The sequence below is a fragment of the Wyeomyia smithii genome, chromosome 1, assembly GCF_029784165.1.
Source record: "Wyeomyia smithii strain HCP4-BCI-WySm-NY-G18 chromosome 1, ASM2978416v1, whole genome shotgun sequence".
NCBI classification, from domain to species: Eukaryota; Metazoa; Arthropoda; class Insecta; order Diptera; family Culicidae; genus Wyeomyia; species Wyeomyia smithii.
Window position 1 is genome coordinate 147,606,875 of NC_073694.1, and position 18,480 is coordinate 147,625,354.

Sequence of the window (18,480 nt, forward strand, 5' to 3'; positions counted from 1 at the left end):
CTTCCCAAGCACACGAAACGGTTGACACATTGGCGGCGATCTAGCGATAGGCAAATTGCATAATAGTGGTTTATAACTTTGTCCATTAATGGTATCACACCTAAATTGCGTTGACGATTTTAAAACCAGCACTCTTTCATTGATTGTTGCAGGGTATCTTGCAAAACACGTCCTGATCTCGATATACGATATCTGTCAAATAGGTTGGTGACAAAAAATATATTGAGTATTTGTCTTCTAAGCACGGCAGATTAAGACGGTTAGTAACAGACCACCAAAAATACTGCATAAATTAAAAAGAAATCGCCAAATGGTTTTTAAACCAGAACAAGAATTATATTAAGAACAAGCTGAGCCTTTATCTGGTCTATTCTTTCTCCTTATTTAATTAATTTTAAACATTGAAGGCATGGGAATTCCAAATTGATTTTACATACATACTTTCACAGACTGACCTTGTGATTTCTTACTAGTCACTGCACATGCACATGCATGGTGAATCGAATGTTGGGTACGTTTAAATTTAAAAGGCAAATTGTTTGAAATGATTGGTTTTATCGGAATAAGAACATCCTTGACCTACAATATTCTAAGAAATATCACATTGGTTTTAAGGGGCTTCACCTAATTTTGGTTAACCTTCCAGTTGATCTCGAGGTATTCGGCAACACTGCTTTTAAAAGTGCAGAGCCAATCCTGCAAAACCAATTTTAGTGGTGTAATTGGGAATACGGAATCATGTGTGATAGTGGAAATAAACACTAAAGCGATGCTGCTAAAGATAAGTATAGTGCACATGCGGGAGGTAGTTTAAAAGTGATCTTTTTGTTACTTCCAAAAATGTACTTCATACATAGAAAGACAAACGGAGAGTCATTTGCTTCTCACATGAAGGCTTGTATGAAAGCTTGTGTGCAGCTCCGAGTGAACAGGCAGTGCTGCTGTTTCCACCGTTAATGGAACAAATCCATTGCAAAATAATGTCTTTTTTTGCTAATAATTTTTAATTTATTGTTAATAATTTTTAATTTAATTTTCTTTAAGTTGCGATTGCGAAGGCACATTGTTTATTACAAGATTAGTAATTTGTCATCAAATTTTGGGTAAAATTTTGCTACATACATTTATTTTTTGGTACGTATATATGGTAAGATTTATTCATTTTACTATTTGGCACTCCTCTAGTCAATAAATATAATATTATATTTAATACGGGTAATTTTTTTTATACAAATGTATCAAATGAATTGAAAGTCTGGAAATAATAATAAAATCTCTAAAGTTCTAATATCATTTTGTCCTGTACCTATTTGCCCTGTACATTAAACAGTTGGCTGCAAAGTATAATCCGAATGTAGCATCCCAAGGCTTCGCTTTTTACATAATTTTGGTGGGTTGAGAAGTCTGAACAACAATCCTTTGGATAGTTGATTACTTTTTCGTAATTATCCATATTCTACTGATTTCTACATAAAACCTGTAGATTTCCATGATATCGTTTAAATGATAAAATTAAAATCGCCGACATCTTTGTTTTTCGCCATCAGGATTGCATGTGTATATAGTGCTGAGCACTGCACTAGTTTCTGGACAATGTTTGGAAACACATTCGTGTTTGTTGTTATTTTAAATACGTTGTTGCATTCGATAGTGGTCGCAAGTGATAAATTCGAGGCGAAGTTCTCCTCTCCAACAATTCTTTAAATTACAGACGCTGATATTATGATAGACTATGTTGCATCAATATATTTATGTCAATAACTTCCATAATATGATGGCATCGAAACGATTAAAAGTGGTGTAAATACCTTCACGAACTAATTTCATTTTTGTCATATGACTTACATTTTAAGTTTAGTAATTAACTAGCTTCATGTACATTTTACCAGAAATAGTATAAATTTAAAACAAATACTGGTATGTGCTCCAGTAAACCTCTATGGCTTCTGGTGAAATTTCTATCAGCTACTTCATAAAAAAATTATATAATTTTATAAGGTTACTATGGGGTAAATTGGGGTGAACTTGAACACCATTGAAATCCATACATTCTTTTGGCAATGTGCTTTTTTAGATATGCTAAAGATAAATGATGATTTCTGTGCTGAAAAATTATTCACAGCTAGTTTGGAAACGAAAATAACGATAATCCAGGTTAAAATTTGTTTATTCTGGTTCACAAGCTACTTGTTGCTAAATTTGCTCTTTTTTGATCGTCGTTAGACCGATTTCAATTCGGTTTGTTGCAAAAGCTCAAAAACTAGCTCTGAAATTAATTCTTTGTGGTTTCCTGCGAATTCATTAGTATTTTTGTAAATGGTATGGAGTGATCATTGTTGAAAATTACATTTTTTGAGCTTTTATCAAATTTTACTTACTTCTCCAAATTTAACGTAATTAACCGTCAACTAAGATTACTTTAAGTAAATCCAATGCTTTATTTTTATTATTTGGAAACTTGTTTGATCAAATTTGATTGAGTTTTGACTGAGTTAGAAGAATTTTTCGAAAATATGTAAAATTGCACCGGGCATGCAAGGGTTAACTTTGACAGGTATGTGAATCAGGCGAAAGTTGCGTTTAAGGACACGTTAACATTGCCTTGTGTTGTAAGAGCAATATCTTTTGATTAGTATTATTTATCACGAATTTTCAGGTGATTAATTTCACCCCTCTGATCAATTTCACCCCATTCCACGGTATGTAGTTTGCGAGAAGGCGAAAATGAACGGGTATAGAAGTTCAACTGGCTAAAACACCTTGCCGGAGACAACGGAGATTGCGGGTTCGAGTACCGTCTGAACGAGGGAAATTTTTTCTAAGTCTAAAGTCACACCTTCTATTCCCGTTCATTTTCGTATTCTCGCAAACTACATACATTGCCGGCTTTACTAAACTTAAGGTGTAAATACCGATATTGGGTGGTATTTGGCCATTTTAGTTCATTTCCTAGAAACCGGGAGTCGCCATATTGGATATCTAAATGGCGCCAAAGTCAAATTTCGACCTCTTGGCATCAATTATCTGTAGTTTCCTCCTTGGATTCAAAAATAGCGTCTAAGGTCAATTTTTGATAGACACATTCCTTGTATTCTAAAATCCTCACATTCTAATTTTGGTTCCATTTCCTCAATCAACTATCGAATTATGCAGGAATTTATATTTAGATTGTATGGGAGCTCCCCCTTCCAGCGGAAGAAAATATAACAACATTTTTTGTACCTAAAAACCCTTACATACCACATTTGACTTTATTTACTTGATTAGCTCTCGAGTTTCACAGAAATTTGTGTTTAATGTGTATAGAAGCCCTTCATTCCTTGATTTTTAACTTTCTCGGCCTCAAAGCATCTCCATACAAAATTTCACACCGATCGGTTCAATAATTTCCGAGTCTTCAAAGATCAAACAGATTACATATTTTTTAACTATTATTTTTGATTTGGCTGAAACTTTGGATTTTTTTTTGTAGGATTTGGACCACTGCGACCATTGTGTTGATCTTTTGTGGTAGAAACTTTGGATAGATGTTTTTATAGGTTTAAGTTGCCATTTTGTGCTATTGGTAATTTATTCCTTAACCCTCTAGTGCCCAGTGCCGCCTTTAGACCGTCTTCAGTTGAACCTCTAAAAAGCTTTAATAAGAACTTAAAAAAATGTTTATAAAGCTTCATAGCGATTTTTTCGAAGTCCGTCTAAAAATTAATTTGGGCACTAGAGGGTTAAAACGTGTACGGTAAAAAATGGACTTTTTTAGATGATGGTAAAAAATAACTAAGACAGATAATCGAGTTTAATAAATTTTCCATGGAAGGTAATCATGCTAGCTTACTCGCAAAAAAATTCTACGCCCTTGCGTGCGGTCTTCCGGCTGTTCCGGAACATTCGCCATGGCGAACGAAAACAAACGTGTAGGCATATTCTTGAGTTATTTCTTCAATTTATTTATCAATTTCTACTCAGTTTTCGCGACAAAATTGTAAGAGTAGATCTTACGCTTCAGGTTTGCCCAATCCTTGATAGGGCGCAACTTGGGGACGTTGAGCGGGCTCGCCAACTTGGGTGCCACATCGATATTTAGCCGCTCCATCTCCTCCAGCGATCGGTTCGAGTAGTAAGTCGACGCCAGATCCGGCCAGGACACCGCGTCTTCGCCCATATAGTATGTCTTGATGAACGATGTAACTTCCAGTAGGCATTTCTACTATAATATTACACGTTCACAACCAGTCTGGAGCGAAAGAAGAGCTGCTTTGACATCCCCTTCCCGCTGATTGTCAGCCATAGCAGCACCTTCTTGAGGAACTTGGTATGTGAAATGAACTCCACCTCGGAGCTCACTTCCTTCATGTGAGAAGTTAAACACGAAGTGCCCTGCCAGTCGTTACCATTGTTATCTCTCTCCCAGGTCGGAAGGACCAGCTCAAATCACTCCAGTCCCTGGTCGTACCTCTGGGGACTATCCGGGGCGAGGCTCCAAAAGCCTCTTTTGATGGCTAACACGAGCGTGAGTTTCGGAGGCTCAAGGTCGGCTTTGGGACATGTGACACCATTCGGAAACCAAAGACGGTCGTTTATCGTTATGTTTTTTTTCTAACTTACGGATGTGTAAGTGTATGGTGTGTATAGGGTGCGCTGTGCCATCCGGCTGATGGTGGATCTGGTTAAGCTGGGGAAACTACGCCGTGATGTCTCTAGTCGGTTTTCGTTGGGTCTCGGCTCTATTTCGTCGTACGCCGTGATGTCTCTAGTCGGTCTTCGTTGGGTCTCGGCGCTACTTCGTCGTACGGCTGGGAGAGAATTCTCACGGGCACACTACCCCGGGAACTGAGTTGGCATATTAACGGCGATGTTACAGCAGACGAAGGTGGTACTGCAATTGGTCTAGGAGTACGTGCAACGACAGGTTCCCGGCCCCAAGCCTCCAGGATTGAGGAAAAAATCGGCTGGTTGAAAAGTAACAAAGCCGCTGTCAGCGCGACCAACTGCCAAGCGAGCTTCTAAAACACGGTGATGATGCACTGGCTAGAGCACTGCACTGGGTGATTTTCAGGATCTGGGAGGATGAGATGTTACCGGGGAGATGGATGGAAGGAATCATGTGTCCCATCTACAAAAAAGGTGACGAGCTGGATTATAGCATATGTCATGCAATCACGCGGCTAAGCGCTGCCTACAAGGTACTCGTCGCCTATCACCTATCGCGAAGGAATTTGTGGGGCAATACCAGAGGAAATTCATGGGGGCCCGCACCACCATGGACTAAATCATCGACTTCAGTGCGGCATATGACACAATCGAACGAGATCAGCTATGGCAAATTATGCACGAACACGGGTTCCCGGACAAAATTACGCGATTGGTCAGAGCGACGATGAATAGAGTGGTGCGTACAGTGCGAGTTTCGGGTAAGCTCTCGACTCCTTTCGAATTTCGAAGAGGGTTGCAGCAGGATGATGGGCTTTCATGTCTACTTTTCAGCATTGCCATGGAAGATGTTATGTATATAAAAAGCGGGGATAGACACGAGTGGTACGATTTTCAGGAAATTCGGTCAGTCGATGACATTGGCATTATGGCACACAACTTTGTAACATTAATGGAAACATACAGCAGACATAAGGCAGAGGCCAAGGGGGTCGGACTACTCATAAACACGTCAAAGACAAAATACATGAGAAGTAGAGGCTCGAGAGAAAACTCTTGTAGCCTACCACCACGAATTCTAATTGACGGTGACGAAATCGAAGTGTTAGATGAGTTTGCGTATTTAGGCACACTAGTGACCGCCGACAATGACACTAGCAGAGAGATTAAAAGGCACATTATGGCCGGAAAACGCGCTTATTTTGGATTGCGGGAGACACTTCGATCGTATAAAATTCGCCGCTCCACAAAGTTGACCATCTACAAAACACTTATTAGACCAGTAGTCCTCTACGACCACGAAACATGGACCGTACTCGTGAAGGACCAGCGTGCCCTTGGGGATTTCGAACGGAAGATCGACGATCTACGGTGTGGTGCAGATGGAAGAAGGGACATGGAGACGACGAATGGACAACGAGTTGTATCAGTTGCCGGGGGAACTCACTATAGTCTATACGGCTGAAATCGGAAGACTACGGTGGACTGGGCATGTCGTAAGAATGTCGGACGAAAGCCCAGTCAAAATGGTTCTGGATAACGACCCAACAGGAACGAGACGTCATGGCCCACAACGTGCATGGTGGATCGACCAAGCGGAAGGAGATCTACTCAGCCGGCGCAGCCTGCAAGAGTGGCGACGAGCAACCGTGGATCGAGTAAAATTGGTCGGTATAATGATTTAATCGTTATAGTGTCTTCGGCGAAATTGTAGATAATAATTTTGTTCTTTCAAAAAAATGCACACTGTAAAAAAAGGAAAATTATGGAAAAAGGCAGCATAGTCCTCTCACTAAGAAAACTGTGAATATGAATATTGTTGGAGCTGGAGGCCAGCACGATTCAAACGAGAGTTAGCAAAGTTGGATTTAAATGTAATTAAGCACATTCAAATTAGGCTAAACTAGCTGCACTCCTGCATGTAATTGCACACATTTGAAAAACGAGATTGTTTTGAAAAAAACTCTTTTATCACTATTTGCAAAGTTTTGGCGACTGGCAGAAAAAAATTACTACTTCACGTAAATGATTCTATGGTGGCAAAAAGTGCCATTTGTGTGTCATTGCCATGACGCTGGTTCAGCGATGGAAGAAAATCAGTTCTAGCGTGCATCGGTGCATCGTGCATCGACATCGTCATCAGTGTGCGAGTTATTCCCACCCCTTATCCATTTGCAAATAAATCTCTATGAGAGGTGAATTTCGATGATCTCAAAAGAAACCATATAAACAGTTTCGGTGTTGCTGCACTCTCTTCGCCTTCGCCGTGATTGTACACCAAAAGATATTGTACACAACTCGATACATAAGTTATTCGGGATGATCGAGATTTTTTGTCAAAAAAGAGAGTACGTATATAAGAATGTACATTCTCCTATCATCACAACTGTTCTTCCACTGCTTCCGTTTTTCCTCCAACGTTGCACCTCGTGTGGAAAAAAAAAAACACAACGAGTGACGCGGGCTTCTAATGTCGAATTCGTTTTCGTGGTATAGGTACATGAGGACTACACTTTTGCCTCGTAGGAGTTTTTATTTCACTTTCCGGACTACACCAAAACTACACTTTTTCTGTCCCAGACTACACTCCAAAGCAAAAGGGTGTAGTTAAAAACACCAAACACTAAGACAAATGCTGTCAAATGCCGTACGAAAAAAATGACAGCTTAGTATAGTTTCGTTTGGCTATTCATTTTCAAGCTGGAAAGTGTAGTCCAGAACGGTGTAGCACCGTCGCGAAAACGTATTTCGTCATAAGAGCTAATCATGTCTTTGTTTTCTTCGAGAAACCAATGATAGATAGACGGGTACTCCAGCACCAACGCATTTACGTATATTCTTTGCGCTGTAGACAATAAATTCGTCCTATTAGGAATTGGAGCCCGGCACTACACTACTGTCCGTATGGTATCTGGTATCGTCTTAGGAATAGAAATAAAGGTGAGATCTCTGGTATTGCCTATTAAACCAGGTTTCGAGGGAATCTCTCAGTTAGGAGAAGCCTCAGGGATTAGAAAATGACATAGAAAATACTTGTCGCAAGATCGTTTACAATTACTTTAATCGCTTGTATATTTCAGTGTACGCCGTTTTGGAGCAGAAAGGCAAGAAATGGTTTTTAAGTTTTATTAAGATTAAAACTGAGAGCTTCACCTGATAATTGGCCTTGTTTTCAGCTCTGATTGGTGGAATCATGCATGCAAAAAAATCTTATTTTTTTTCAAAAGTACAAAAGTTAGAATCACAAAATTAAAATTTCGGCCCCCTTTTGCATAAGATTGCTGCAGAAAAACTGCCGAAGAAAACCACTGACGAAGATGTTCGATACCCTGTATAAAATGTAATAAGCAACCAATTCACAATAAACCAATTTGCAAAAGATATGAAAGCGCGGCTCGGCCAGAGCGACACGCTCTTCGCGGCCAGAAAATGAACAAAATACTACATGAGCACCATGAAAAAGAGTATTAGAACCAGGGTTGATATTTGTTGACACTCTTGAGTGAAAGTGAAAAAAAGCATCCATAAACGTTATTTTTTTTACAATCCTTTCAGAATTCTCCCTACCCGCTTTTTGCATGGAAGTGAACTGTCAAAACACCTCATTATATTTCATGCGATGAAAGCAAGACAACAAAATCAGTTTATCAGTTAACGAAGATTGTCAAGACTTCGGTCAGTGCCAGTGAAAAAATGTTTCGGTGAGGTTCATTTTGGTTGAGTGGATTGTTTGTTTTTCTTTTTCGCTTTGTAGTGAAGATCATTTTGTTGGATTTGTCGTCAAATTTTATTCCGTAACCGTGAACGATGCGCGCGATCTATTTCATCTGAGTATAACAGCACGTTACTAGGACGAAAATCTAGTGTATCTGAAAGAATGCTGCGATCATTGGAAGTGAAAATTGAAAATGATTGGCTGTAATTTTCGAAGAATTTTGCTGGGGAAAATGACTTTTATCAGCACTGATTAGAACACATCCTACATATCTACAAATATGACATCATCGGTATTAAATAACCTTGAAGAATGTGGGCCCTCAAGATTCCACACCTGCCTTTAATGACAGCGCAACGGTTCCTTTTAATTTATTTCAACAAAAGTAAATAAAGATAGCGTTGTTTCACAAACTCTCATTCTTGTTTTTCCAATTGTCGAAAAGTACCAAATATTGATGGAACTTTTTACAATTGAATTCAACCACTGAAATTTTTTATTGTTGTATGGACCCCATCGAGACTTGTACTTGATCTTTCTTGGCATTATTTGAGAGTTTTGCTTAGTGCATTTTTTGCATGTTTGCATTGTCAATTATTGAATCGCTTGTTGAGTTCATACGTAATTCGAATGGTCTCCCCCACATTAACTTACACTCTTATCTACTTATCGCCCCTAACTAAAATGATCACTCAAGTTACTACTGCGCTGATCGAAGAAATTTTCAAACGTTCAGAACAAAGTTGTTTAATATGTAGAGAAGTTTGGTAAGCCCGGCCCGGAAATAAACCCAAGCTTGGTTTTTTAACATCGAATGGTTAGATTCTACGAATATTCAATGCCACGGCCACCCGCTTGCCGAAGCAGACTCTGTAACCTTGCGGCTACGAAGCTTCTCATTATTGAGATTTGACAAGATGCGACTGTTAATAACCCAAGAGAATTAATTTGATATAAAGCAACTGCACACCGCTAGCAGGATTGATACGTGTTTCATCTGTATCTATCAATCTGCATAACAAAATCTATTTATATCTGTATTTTTATCCGACTCATTTTACCTGGTTTTCTTTTTCTGTTTACCCTTATATGTATTTCTCTATTGGGGTACGTGTATCTGTTTATATGCATACGTACACGTTTGTATACTTAGATTAAAGAGCAATTGGAAATCATATCATTTTATCAAAAAATAAATTAAATAAATAGAAGTGTAGAAATCATTTCTAAGTCTACGAAAAATATATATGAAATCAAATGTTATACACAATTCGCCAAAGAACAATTTCATTGCTGGTGATAACCAGGTTTTGTGAATGTGAAATAAATCACATGTTTTGTCTTGAATATACCTACAACAAAAGTGTTCAAACGCTGCTGAATTTTAGTTATAACAAACTATATGAATTCAATTAAGGGAGTATATTTCAAACGCTCCGGATGATCGGTCATATAGTTCCGAGCTACAATTTTCAGATCGGAAATCAACTCTAAAAATCAAGGACTCACCTGAAAGCCACAGCCAACTTGTTCTCCAGATACCGGATCATGGAGTTGACGAATGTTGCCGGTATTGCAATGCCGAACCACTTGAGCAGCATCAACACAAAATTTTTCACATCCTTTCGCACGATATACTTCACTATGGCACCCTCCATCGCTGCAACATAAATGCTGAGGAAGGTTCGCGACACGAGGCACACGGTGTGCACCGCCAGCAGACCCGTCTCCTCGCACAGCACACTCGGGATCATAATCCGAATAAGCTTTCTCAGCTGCAGTATGAACTCGAGGTTAAGGCCAGGCACCTTTTTCCGCCGTCGTTTCTTCTCGATAATTATCTTCTCGATCTTCTCTTCCGGATCTTCTGGTTGCACCTTAGTGAGGTTATTGTTTTCGTTTCTGCTCAAACCGTTATCACATGGTGCGACCGTTGGCTTCGCAGTCTGGCCGAACTGCTGCCTTACGTAGGGATAGGAAATTTTCAAACAGTACGCCAGCAGCGCAGTGGACACTAGGCCCTTCGAAACCAGCTCACGGGAGCAGCCCAGCTCCTCAAGCTTGTCGAAGGACTGCTTAGCGAATTTGGAAATAACCGTCGGCATTTTGAATGGGGTTTCAATCGCTATCCGAAGTGAAACTACTAATACGTGTTGCAGAATCAGAAATAAAAACTGTTTGCGCTTTCAGCCCATCCTATCCAGCAGGTCCATAGTCTGTAAAGGTCGAACACAAATGTGGTATTAGATTAGGCCTAACATTCTAGAGTAACCAATAAAGAGTTTATATGAGAATATGATAAAGAAAATGAAATTTTTTCGATTAGCTTAAAAAAAAGAGACATATTGAAAGATACATACATATAACCAGTTACAGCGCAGTATAATTGCTCGAAAATGTTTTTCGCTTGCTGGATTATTCCATTATTTTACGAAAAAACAAAGAATTGAATACTTATAAATATCATCAAACATCTTTCGGTGATGTTAAGAAATTTAAAAGAGGAATTTTAAACAGAATTATAAGTAACGAGGATTTTCAAAAAAGATATAATTTTCGAGCATAATCTGTCCCTCCAATAGATGCCACAGCTTGTTATCAAGGAATGACAATGAAAATAAATAGTCGTTGATTGGTTTTGCTTTTGAATTCACAAAAAAGACGTAGTGCTACCACAATGTTCCATTCAGCGTTATTCACGGGTAGATATAAAATTGTGACTCAAAGAAAATTTTTTAAAAGAATCTTTATTAATCCTGATATTCATTGGATCACGGAACTTGCAAAAAACTTTGACGACACAACAGTTAGTGATAGAAAGAGCTTATGTTTTGTTTTCTATAGAATTTAGAATAAAACCTGTTGAGATGAACGTAAATTATTTTCAAGACTGCGTAGGATATTATTAGTAGAAATGTAACATTAAAATTAATCGAAAACGTTCAAACAATACAACGAAATGTTCATCAAAACTAAATTTCCGCTTCTTCCTGAATCATCGTGCTTCAATACAATTATCGGTTCACTATTGAAAACGATGGCAGATCGCAGCCTGCATGCAAAAATGTCGACCGGATCTCATGGTCGCCAAGTGCTGTTCAGCTCTTCTGTCTAATTGCAGTAAACATACTCTAATAAGTATTGCTCATACATAAATGCGTGGCACCTTGAACGACCCATACAAAGTTTCCAATCTTATATGGCAGAAGTGTGGTCAGAGTGGGATCACAGACTTGATTAGATTTAAACACAACATTGGTTGGTTATACTGGAAACTAATTATCCATTGTAACTCTCTTATCATTCATAATTTTGTTTAATTTCGATCTACACTGTCTGTCATCAAAAAATTCATATACCAATTTTTGGCAGTGACCCGACTGACATGCGGCATTCAGTTGAAGTACGGCTGCTCTTGAAATAAACACTCGACTGCGCGATTGTGAATAAAATAAGTGAGCTAAGTTTTTTATTGGACATGACATGGGGAGATTGGTTAAAGTAATGGTGCATCGCAAACGAGCAAGAGAATTATGCGGGAAAAGACTGCGCGTACGTACGCATTTCGAGTGAAGTGTAAATGCTCAGACTATTCGAGTAACAGATTTGACTACTTCGGAACCAATACAATCGCACGGAAAGGGCTGGCCGCTACCAAAAACCGGCTGGGTACCTTGCTTTCCACAAGGCACGTTAAATAATATAGGAAAGAAACCGAACAAGGCAAGCAAATCGAACACATGGTTGTTGGTAGTATGGAAGATGAGAAGTTTACAGGGTGATCATGACCTTGTTACTGCACAGAAATCAGGTTCGCCGGTTTTTTATTGCGGGTGCTCACTTTTGAATAATACATACTTAGCACGGTAATAAAATCACAGTTGCTAGTTATGACGTTGGCGGTATAAGCAAATTACTTTTTTTTTGTCTCGCCTGGAGGCTACTTCGTCTTCGTATTGTTGCCGCACTTTACCAGTGGAAGAGGTGTTTCCTATATGTCCAAGTGCACAGAATATCTGCTTCCTTGCCTTGGCACAGTGTCCTATACTTTGCACCGCAGCTCAATTGTTTTTTTTTCTGTTATTTTTTAATTTTTTTTTCGTTCGTTCTTTGAAGAGCGTGATACTAGGGGTTCGTACTAAGTGATGGTGCAAAATGATTCAGCAGTAAGAAAATTATGGGGTTTTTGATTCGAATTAATGTTTCTGTTATCTTTACTGAAACGACTGAGGACTAAAAAAAATCGGTGAAATGGAATTAATATAAATTTATTAAGAGTTATTCTATCCTTCTTAAGACCTAAATATGTTTATTATTGAGAGCAAATCTATTGTTCTTCCTTTGGAGATTACAATTTGGAGAGTAGATAACATCCTTAAATTCCATTTCAATTACAAATAAGAACCGAATTTCATTTGAAATTTTCATTGTTTTTTATTAGGATATGTGTTATATTATATTCGGAAACACATCTGGAGGCATTTAAATGGAGAATCGACCGATCACGAACTGATTGACGAACGGCATTTCTGATGTTAGGTCTTTTCGGGGACCAAACATCGACCATGACCATTATCTCGTCGTTTGTAAATTTCGCGCACTGTTTTCGAACGTGCTGAAATCTCGTACGAAAAAGACGATGTGTTTCAACATACAGCGGTTGAAAGCAGAAGAATATGCCAAAAAGCTGGATCAACGGTTCACATCGACAGCAGGAGCAACGAGTGAAAGACATAAATGGGCTCTAAAATAGTATTCACGGTGCCATTGAAACGCCTGCAAGAAAGGCGAAAGGTACAGCGCGTGGAAGACAGCGTAACAGCCATTTTGATGCAGAGTGCCAGAGAGCAACGGACGAGAAGAACCGTACCAGGTGCCGCTGCGGTGATGCGTCAGAATCAGAGATACAGGGAGGCAAGGGCTGTCGAAAATAGAGTTCACTGTTGAAAGAAGAGCAAACACGAGGAAGCGTCAGAATCAGAGATACAGGGAGGCAAGAGCTGTCGAAAATAGAGTTCACTGTTGAAAGAAGAGCAAACACGAGGAGCAGGTGCTTGACAGCGCAGGAGACAACTTTGCTAGAAACGACATGCGGAGCTTCTATAGAACAGTCAACAGAGTCAGGAGCAGGAATTTTCTCGTACCGCAGATGTGTAATGACAAGGACGGCAACCTGCTTACGGATAAACAGACAGTTTCAGCCAGGTGAAAGGAGCACTTCCAGGCGCTATTGGACGGCGAGGAGTAAGTTGATCAAAACAGGAATAGAATGAGGATTATGAGCGACGAACAAGCTGTGGAGCCACAAACACAGAAGGAGGTTAAAAAAGCGATTAGTGAGCTGAAAATCGGCAAGGTCTAAAAAGCGGGAAGCAACCGGCTGTACTATGCGATCCACCAGATCATATTAAGGATCTGGGTGGTTGAACAAATGCCGAACGACTGGTTAGAAGGCCTCATATGCCCAATCTAAAAAAAGGGTCATCAACTAAATTGTTGCAACCATCGAGGGAATACGTTGTTAAGCCCCGCATACAAATTGCTCTCCTGTATCCTGTTATTAGGACTGCTAACGGAGTCCTTCGTCGGCGAATACCAGACTGGTTTTCGACACGGATGTTCAACGACGGATCAAATTTAAACCCTGCGACAGATCCACGATAAGTTCCGAGAGTTTAACTTGCAGACTCATGATCGATTTATGGGTTTGGCGATTCAGCGAAAAGAAACGAGCTGTGGCAAATCGTGCTGAAAGACGGTTTACCGGCGAAACTTATCAGGCTGAGTCGTATGTCACTGTAGGGATCGAAATCATGTGTGCGGATAGCTGGCGAAACATCAGTCATGTTAGTAACGTTGGTTGGGCTGAAGCAGAGGGATGTGCTCTCCAACTTACTGTTCAAAATCGCCTTTGAAGGTGCAGTACGAGGAGCAAACGTGCGAAGAAACGGTACGATCATCACGAAATCTCACACGCACCTTGTTTTTGCGGATGACAATTATGGTGAAAGCTTTCAGGGCTCAGCATTAACTCTGCCGGCTAGGAGCGTGGGAGCTCCGGTGGTGGTGGTGCTGGAGTAGAGATTGATGGGGAACTATTTGAAGTGGCCGATAAATTCTTTTATCTTGGTAAGCTTGTGATATGTGACATATGAAGTGAAGTGAAACGACGAGTGGCAGTTGCCAACGGCGCCTTCTACGGGCTACGTAACCAGCTAACATTCCATAGTCTGCAAACTTGCACAAAACTTGCGCTGTATATGACGCTGATCCTCCCGATGGCCCTGGTGTAAAGCTCTGCGATCGATCTTCGGCGATATATTGAAAGATGGAGTGTGGCGCAGACGCATGAAACACGAGTTTCACCAGGTATATAAACATGCTGATGAAGTGAATTTGATACAGCATCGTAGGATTCAGTGAGCTGTGCATGTGGTCAGAATGCCTGACGAGAGAGTCGCCAAAGCTATGTTTAGCAGAGAACTAAGAAGAGGCCGTCGACTCCATGGTTGCCATAACCAGCACGCTGAGAATCCTGAGTTAGAATTCCCAGGATCCCTATAACTCGGCGACGGAATCGCGAGAGGTATCGTTTCTGCGATACGTACAGAATCTGTGTGAATCGCATACGGGAAACCTTTTCAAGAATCCTCACCAATCCAAACGAATCGTGAGAGGAATCGTTTCTGCGATACGAACAGAATCTATAAGAATAGCACATGGAGAACCTTCTCGAGAATCCTACAGAATCCAAATGAATCGTGAAAGGAATCGTTTCTGCGATACGGACAGAATCTGTTCGAATCGCTTATGGAAAACTTCAAGAATCCAAATTTAGGAATCTTCGCGACTCGGCGACAGAATCGTGAGAGGAATCGTCTCTGCGATCCGGACAGAATATTTTTACGCGGTTTTTTACGAGGATATTTTTTACGCGGTATTTTGAATGAACGCGTATTTTTAGACGCATTTTCGAATCAACCATGTTTCTTACGCGGGATTTCGAATTACCGCGGTTCTTCAACGCAGGTTTGATTTCCGCGTATTTTACGTGGTATTTTACGAGGTACGTATTCCCAGCGTAAAAAAAACTGAGTGTATGGCATAAGACTGAGGAAAACGTGCCGTAATGTGTCTATCTCTTTTCCAGATGAAATTGAAGAACTTAACCAACATCATAAAGAATATTATACTCATCACGAGAGACGGTAAACTTGCTCCCATTTCAGATCAAATTGCGTTTCTGAGAAAGTTATTTATTTCTTTCACAGAGTGTTCTACTTACTAATTTAATCCTGTAACTTGGTAATTTTACTTTAGAAGTATACAAAACCTATGTCTGGAATTGATATTGACCAAACAATCGCGTAACTGATGGTTAACAAATGAAAATGACTTTCGCGGTAGTAGATTTTTTGTAGTACTAGTAGTATTAAATGGAAACATTGCATATTCTCAACATCTAATTCTATTCTACTAAGACGTTCAATGTAAAATTTATTATATTTCAGCCAAATTAGATTCCCCTTTTTTTGGCTTCCTTTGATCTGAACCTCAAATGATATGATTCAGAAAGACCAGAAATCAAATATATATAGGTATCACCAAAGTAAACTGAACACTGCGACTCTACATGGACCTTGCGTCCTTCTAGCATCAAGCCGAAATTGCTCCGACCTAGTAGAATGCGAACAAACTTCTTTGAATATGCGAACAGAATTACAAATTTGAACAACTGACTCTAACAAGGACAGACTATTCGACATGACTGACGTCCCGGTTAGAATAAACTCATATATACGTTAGTCGCATCCATAGGTTTCGTATAGATTCCCTAGGAATTGGAATCGTAAAGCGTCTGCAATAAGGAATCCTGACGAAAGAATCCTCAAGAATACCTTGTATATGGGACTGGGATTCTTGAGTGAAAATCGTGTTATGAGAATTCTTCGGATACGAAACCTTTGACTTTAACCGATTTGTGCTCAAAATTCTTATATCTTGTAAATTCTTGTGATTTTCATTTAATTTTGATGGCACCAAAAGATCCAGTATCCTATCTACTTTCAAATTAGCGTCAGCGGTTGTAACAAGTACACATATAATTTAAATATACAATTTTCACTTCTTATATCACGTTTCTTTTCTTCTATATGAATGTTTATTAATTACTTAGTTTGTTATCGAATATAATTTCCAAAATAAAGTTAGATTTAAATTATTATTAATATTTTTTGCAAAAGATCTTTGACTCAAACACCGCGAGCAAGATCACGGTCAAAATAGTAATTGGCATAAAAACTCAGAGAATGAGATCCCCGGTGCTCGAGTTCTCTAATTGCCTTTCTCCACCCATGCCACCGACGCGACGAGATGCTTGACCTAGCCGAAAAAGTCCACTGAACTTTACGTCTGCTGAGAGAAACACTTTTGCGCTCTATCCTTTGGGCTGGGACTGGTTGGCGAGATGAAGAACGATCGCTGGAAGAGGACCATCTTTCCTAGACAAGACGTTCTTTGTGCTTCTCAGCGCGGTTGGACGATTTTCGCGATACTAATTTCCGGTAACGAAGTTACCGAAAGGCGGTTTGTCTAAGGACTTCAAAGCTGAGACCTTTCACTTTCGTCTGACTAGTGGTAGAGGTAGGAGTGGTTTTCATAGATCGGTCGTGATAGGAATAAAGTTTGAACAGGTGAATTAGGCATGAAATACTTAACTTAGCTTAGTGATAACTACCCTTTCCGTAGATAATCAGGTTGTGCCCGTGTGAAAAGACGTGAACCCCATCGTGCTCAGAAGGTAGAAATTCTTTGTGTTTTTAAAACCCATGAGGTAAGCCACCCATTCTCGGCCGGAAGGCAATTTGCCTAAAATGCCACGTGTGGCTATCCCTTATATAACTAGCTATAATCAGCACGGCGCACTAGTGACACCCAACCACATCGCCAGCAACCGTCAACCCACCGACAGTCGGACAGAGATCCGGCTAGCCAAAAGGCCGGAAGAGGGCCAACGACACCACGTGCCCTGAACAACCACCTATAGGCCGATCAGGGATCGGCAACTGCAGCCAACGACAACCGTGAAGGGATAAAGCAACGAGCAGCAGGAAAAAGGGATTCGCGTGGGCGGATCAGACTAATCGACGCCAGGAACAGCGAGCAACGGACAGGACGCAGCGAGCGGCGATGCCGCCCTCAGAAAGCATTCTCAAGTAAACCCCGGGTATTGAGTGAGTAGCTTGTTTTTGATTCATCCATGCGCATGCGATACTAAATGTCTCCATAATTAAACGAGGGTGAGAAGCAAGCGAGTTTGCCCACCGCTTACCCTCTACCCCCAATCGTGGGTGAAATTGAAACCGCACGGGGCACGTGATAAGAGCTAGCTAGAATGATATAGAGGAAAGAAAATAGAGAAATAGTTATGTGCTAGTAGACAAGATGGAATAAATGTTAAATCATGGTTTGAAAAGCAAATAGAATAAAAGTTGTCATTTAGCGCAATTAAGATGTTTTGATGCGCTTTATCACAGTTCTCGGTTAGGTTTTTCATGCTGTTCGGTTCGTTTACTTTCTTGTTTTTTTCATGAGTTTACTGGACAGGCTGACTCCGATATCAGCCAAGGCAACTCACAATTCGCTGATAGGCAGTCGAGTGGGAAGTTGAGGCTTTGCCAGGGATGAGAAAACCCCTTTGTGGCCTTTTGACTAGCCGGATCTCTGTCCGACTGTCGGTGGGTTGACGGTTGCTGGCGATGTGGTTGGGTGTCACTAGTGCGCCGTGCTGATTATAGCTCATGGGTTTTAAAAACACAGAGAATTTCTACCTTCTGAGCACGATGGGGTTCACGTCTTTTCACACGGGCACAACCTGACTATCTGTTCAAACTTTATTCCTATCACGACCGATCTATGAAAACCACTCCTACCTCTACCACTAGTCAGACGAAAGTATCGCGAAACCCCGATACCCCGATCGCCCAAGAATTCTCTCATTCCCGGGAATCCAATACTCCGAAAACTGAGGAATTTCATGAATATTTGGACAAAATCTAACAATTATTGGTTCAAGATATATAAAATTACTTTAACAGGCCATTTGTATGGTTTTGGGT

The 18,480-nt window shown here is 40.2% G+C and overlaps 1 protein-coding gene across 5 annotated transcripts in view; it reads right to left on the reverse strand.

Moving 5' to 3' along the window:
* Positions 1–18,480, reverse strand: part of LOC129717661 (ATP-binding cassette sub-family D member 1) — a 63,992-nt gene that overhangs the window by 8,721 nt on the left and 36,791 nt on the right. For all 5 annotated transcript variants that reach the window (XM_055667730.1, XM_055667733.1, XM_055667729.1 and 2 more), the window contains one exon: positions 9,872–10,578. In XM_055667730.1, coding sequence (XP_055523705.1) covers positions 9,872–10,467 — 596 coding nt within the window. In that variant the 5' untranslated portion in view covers positions 10,468–10,578. The remainder of the gene's footprint in view (positions 1–9,871; positions 10,579–18,480) is intronic.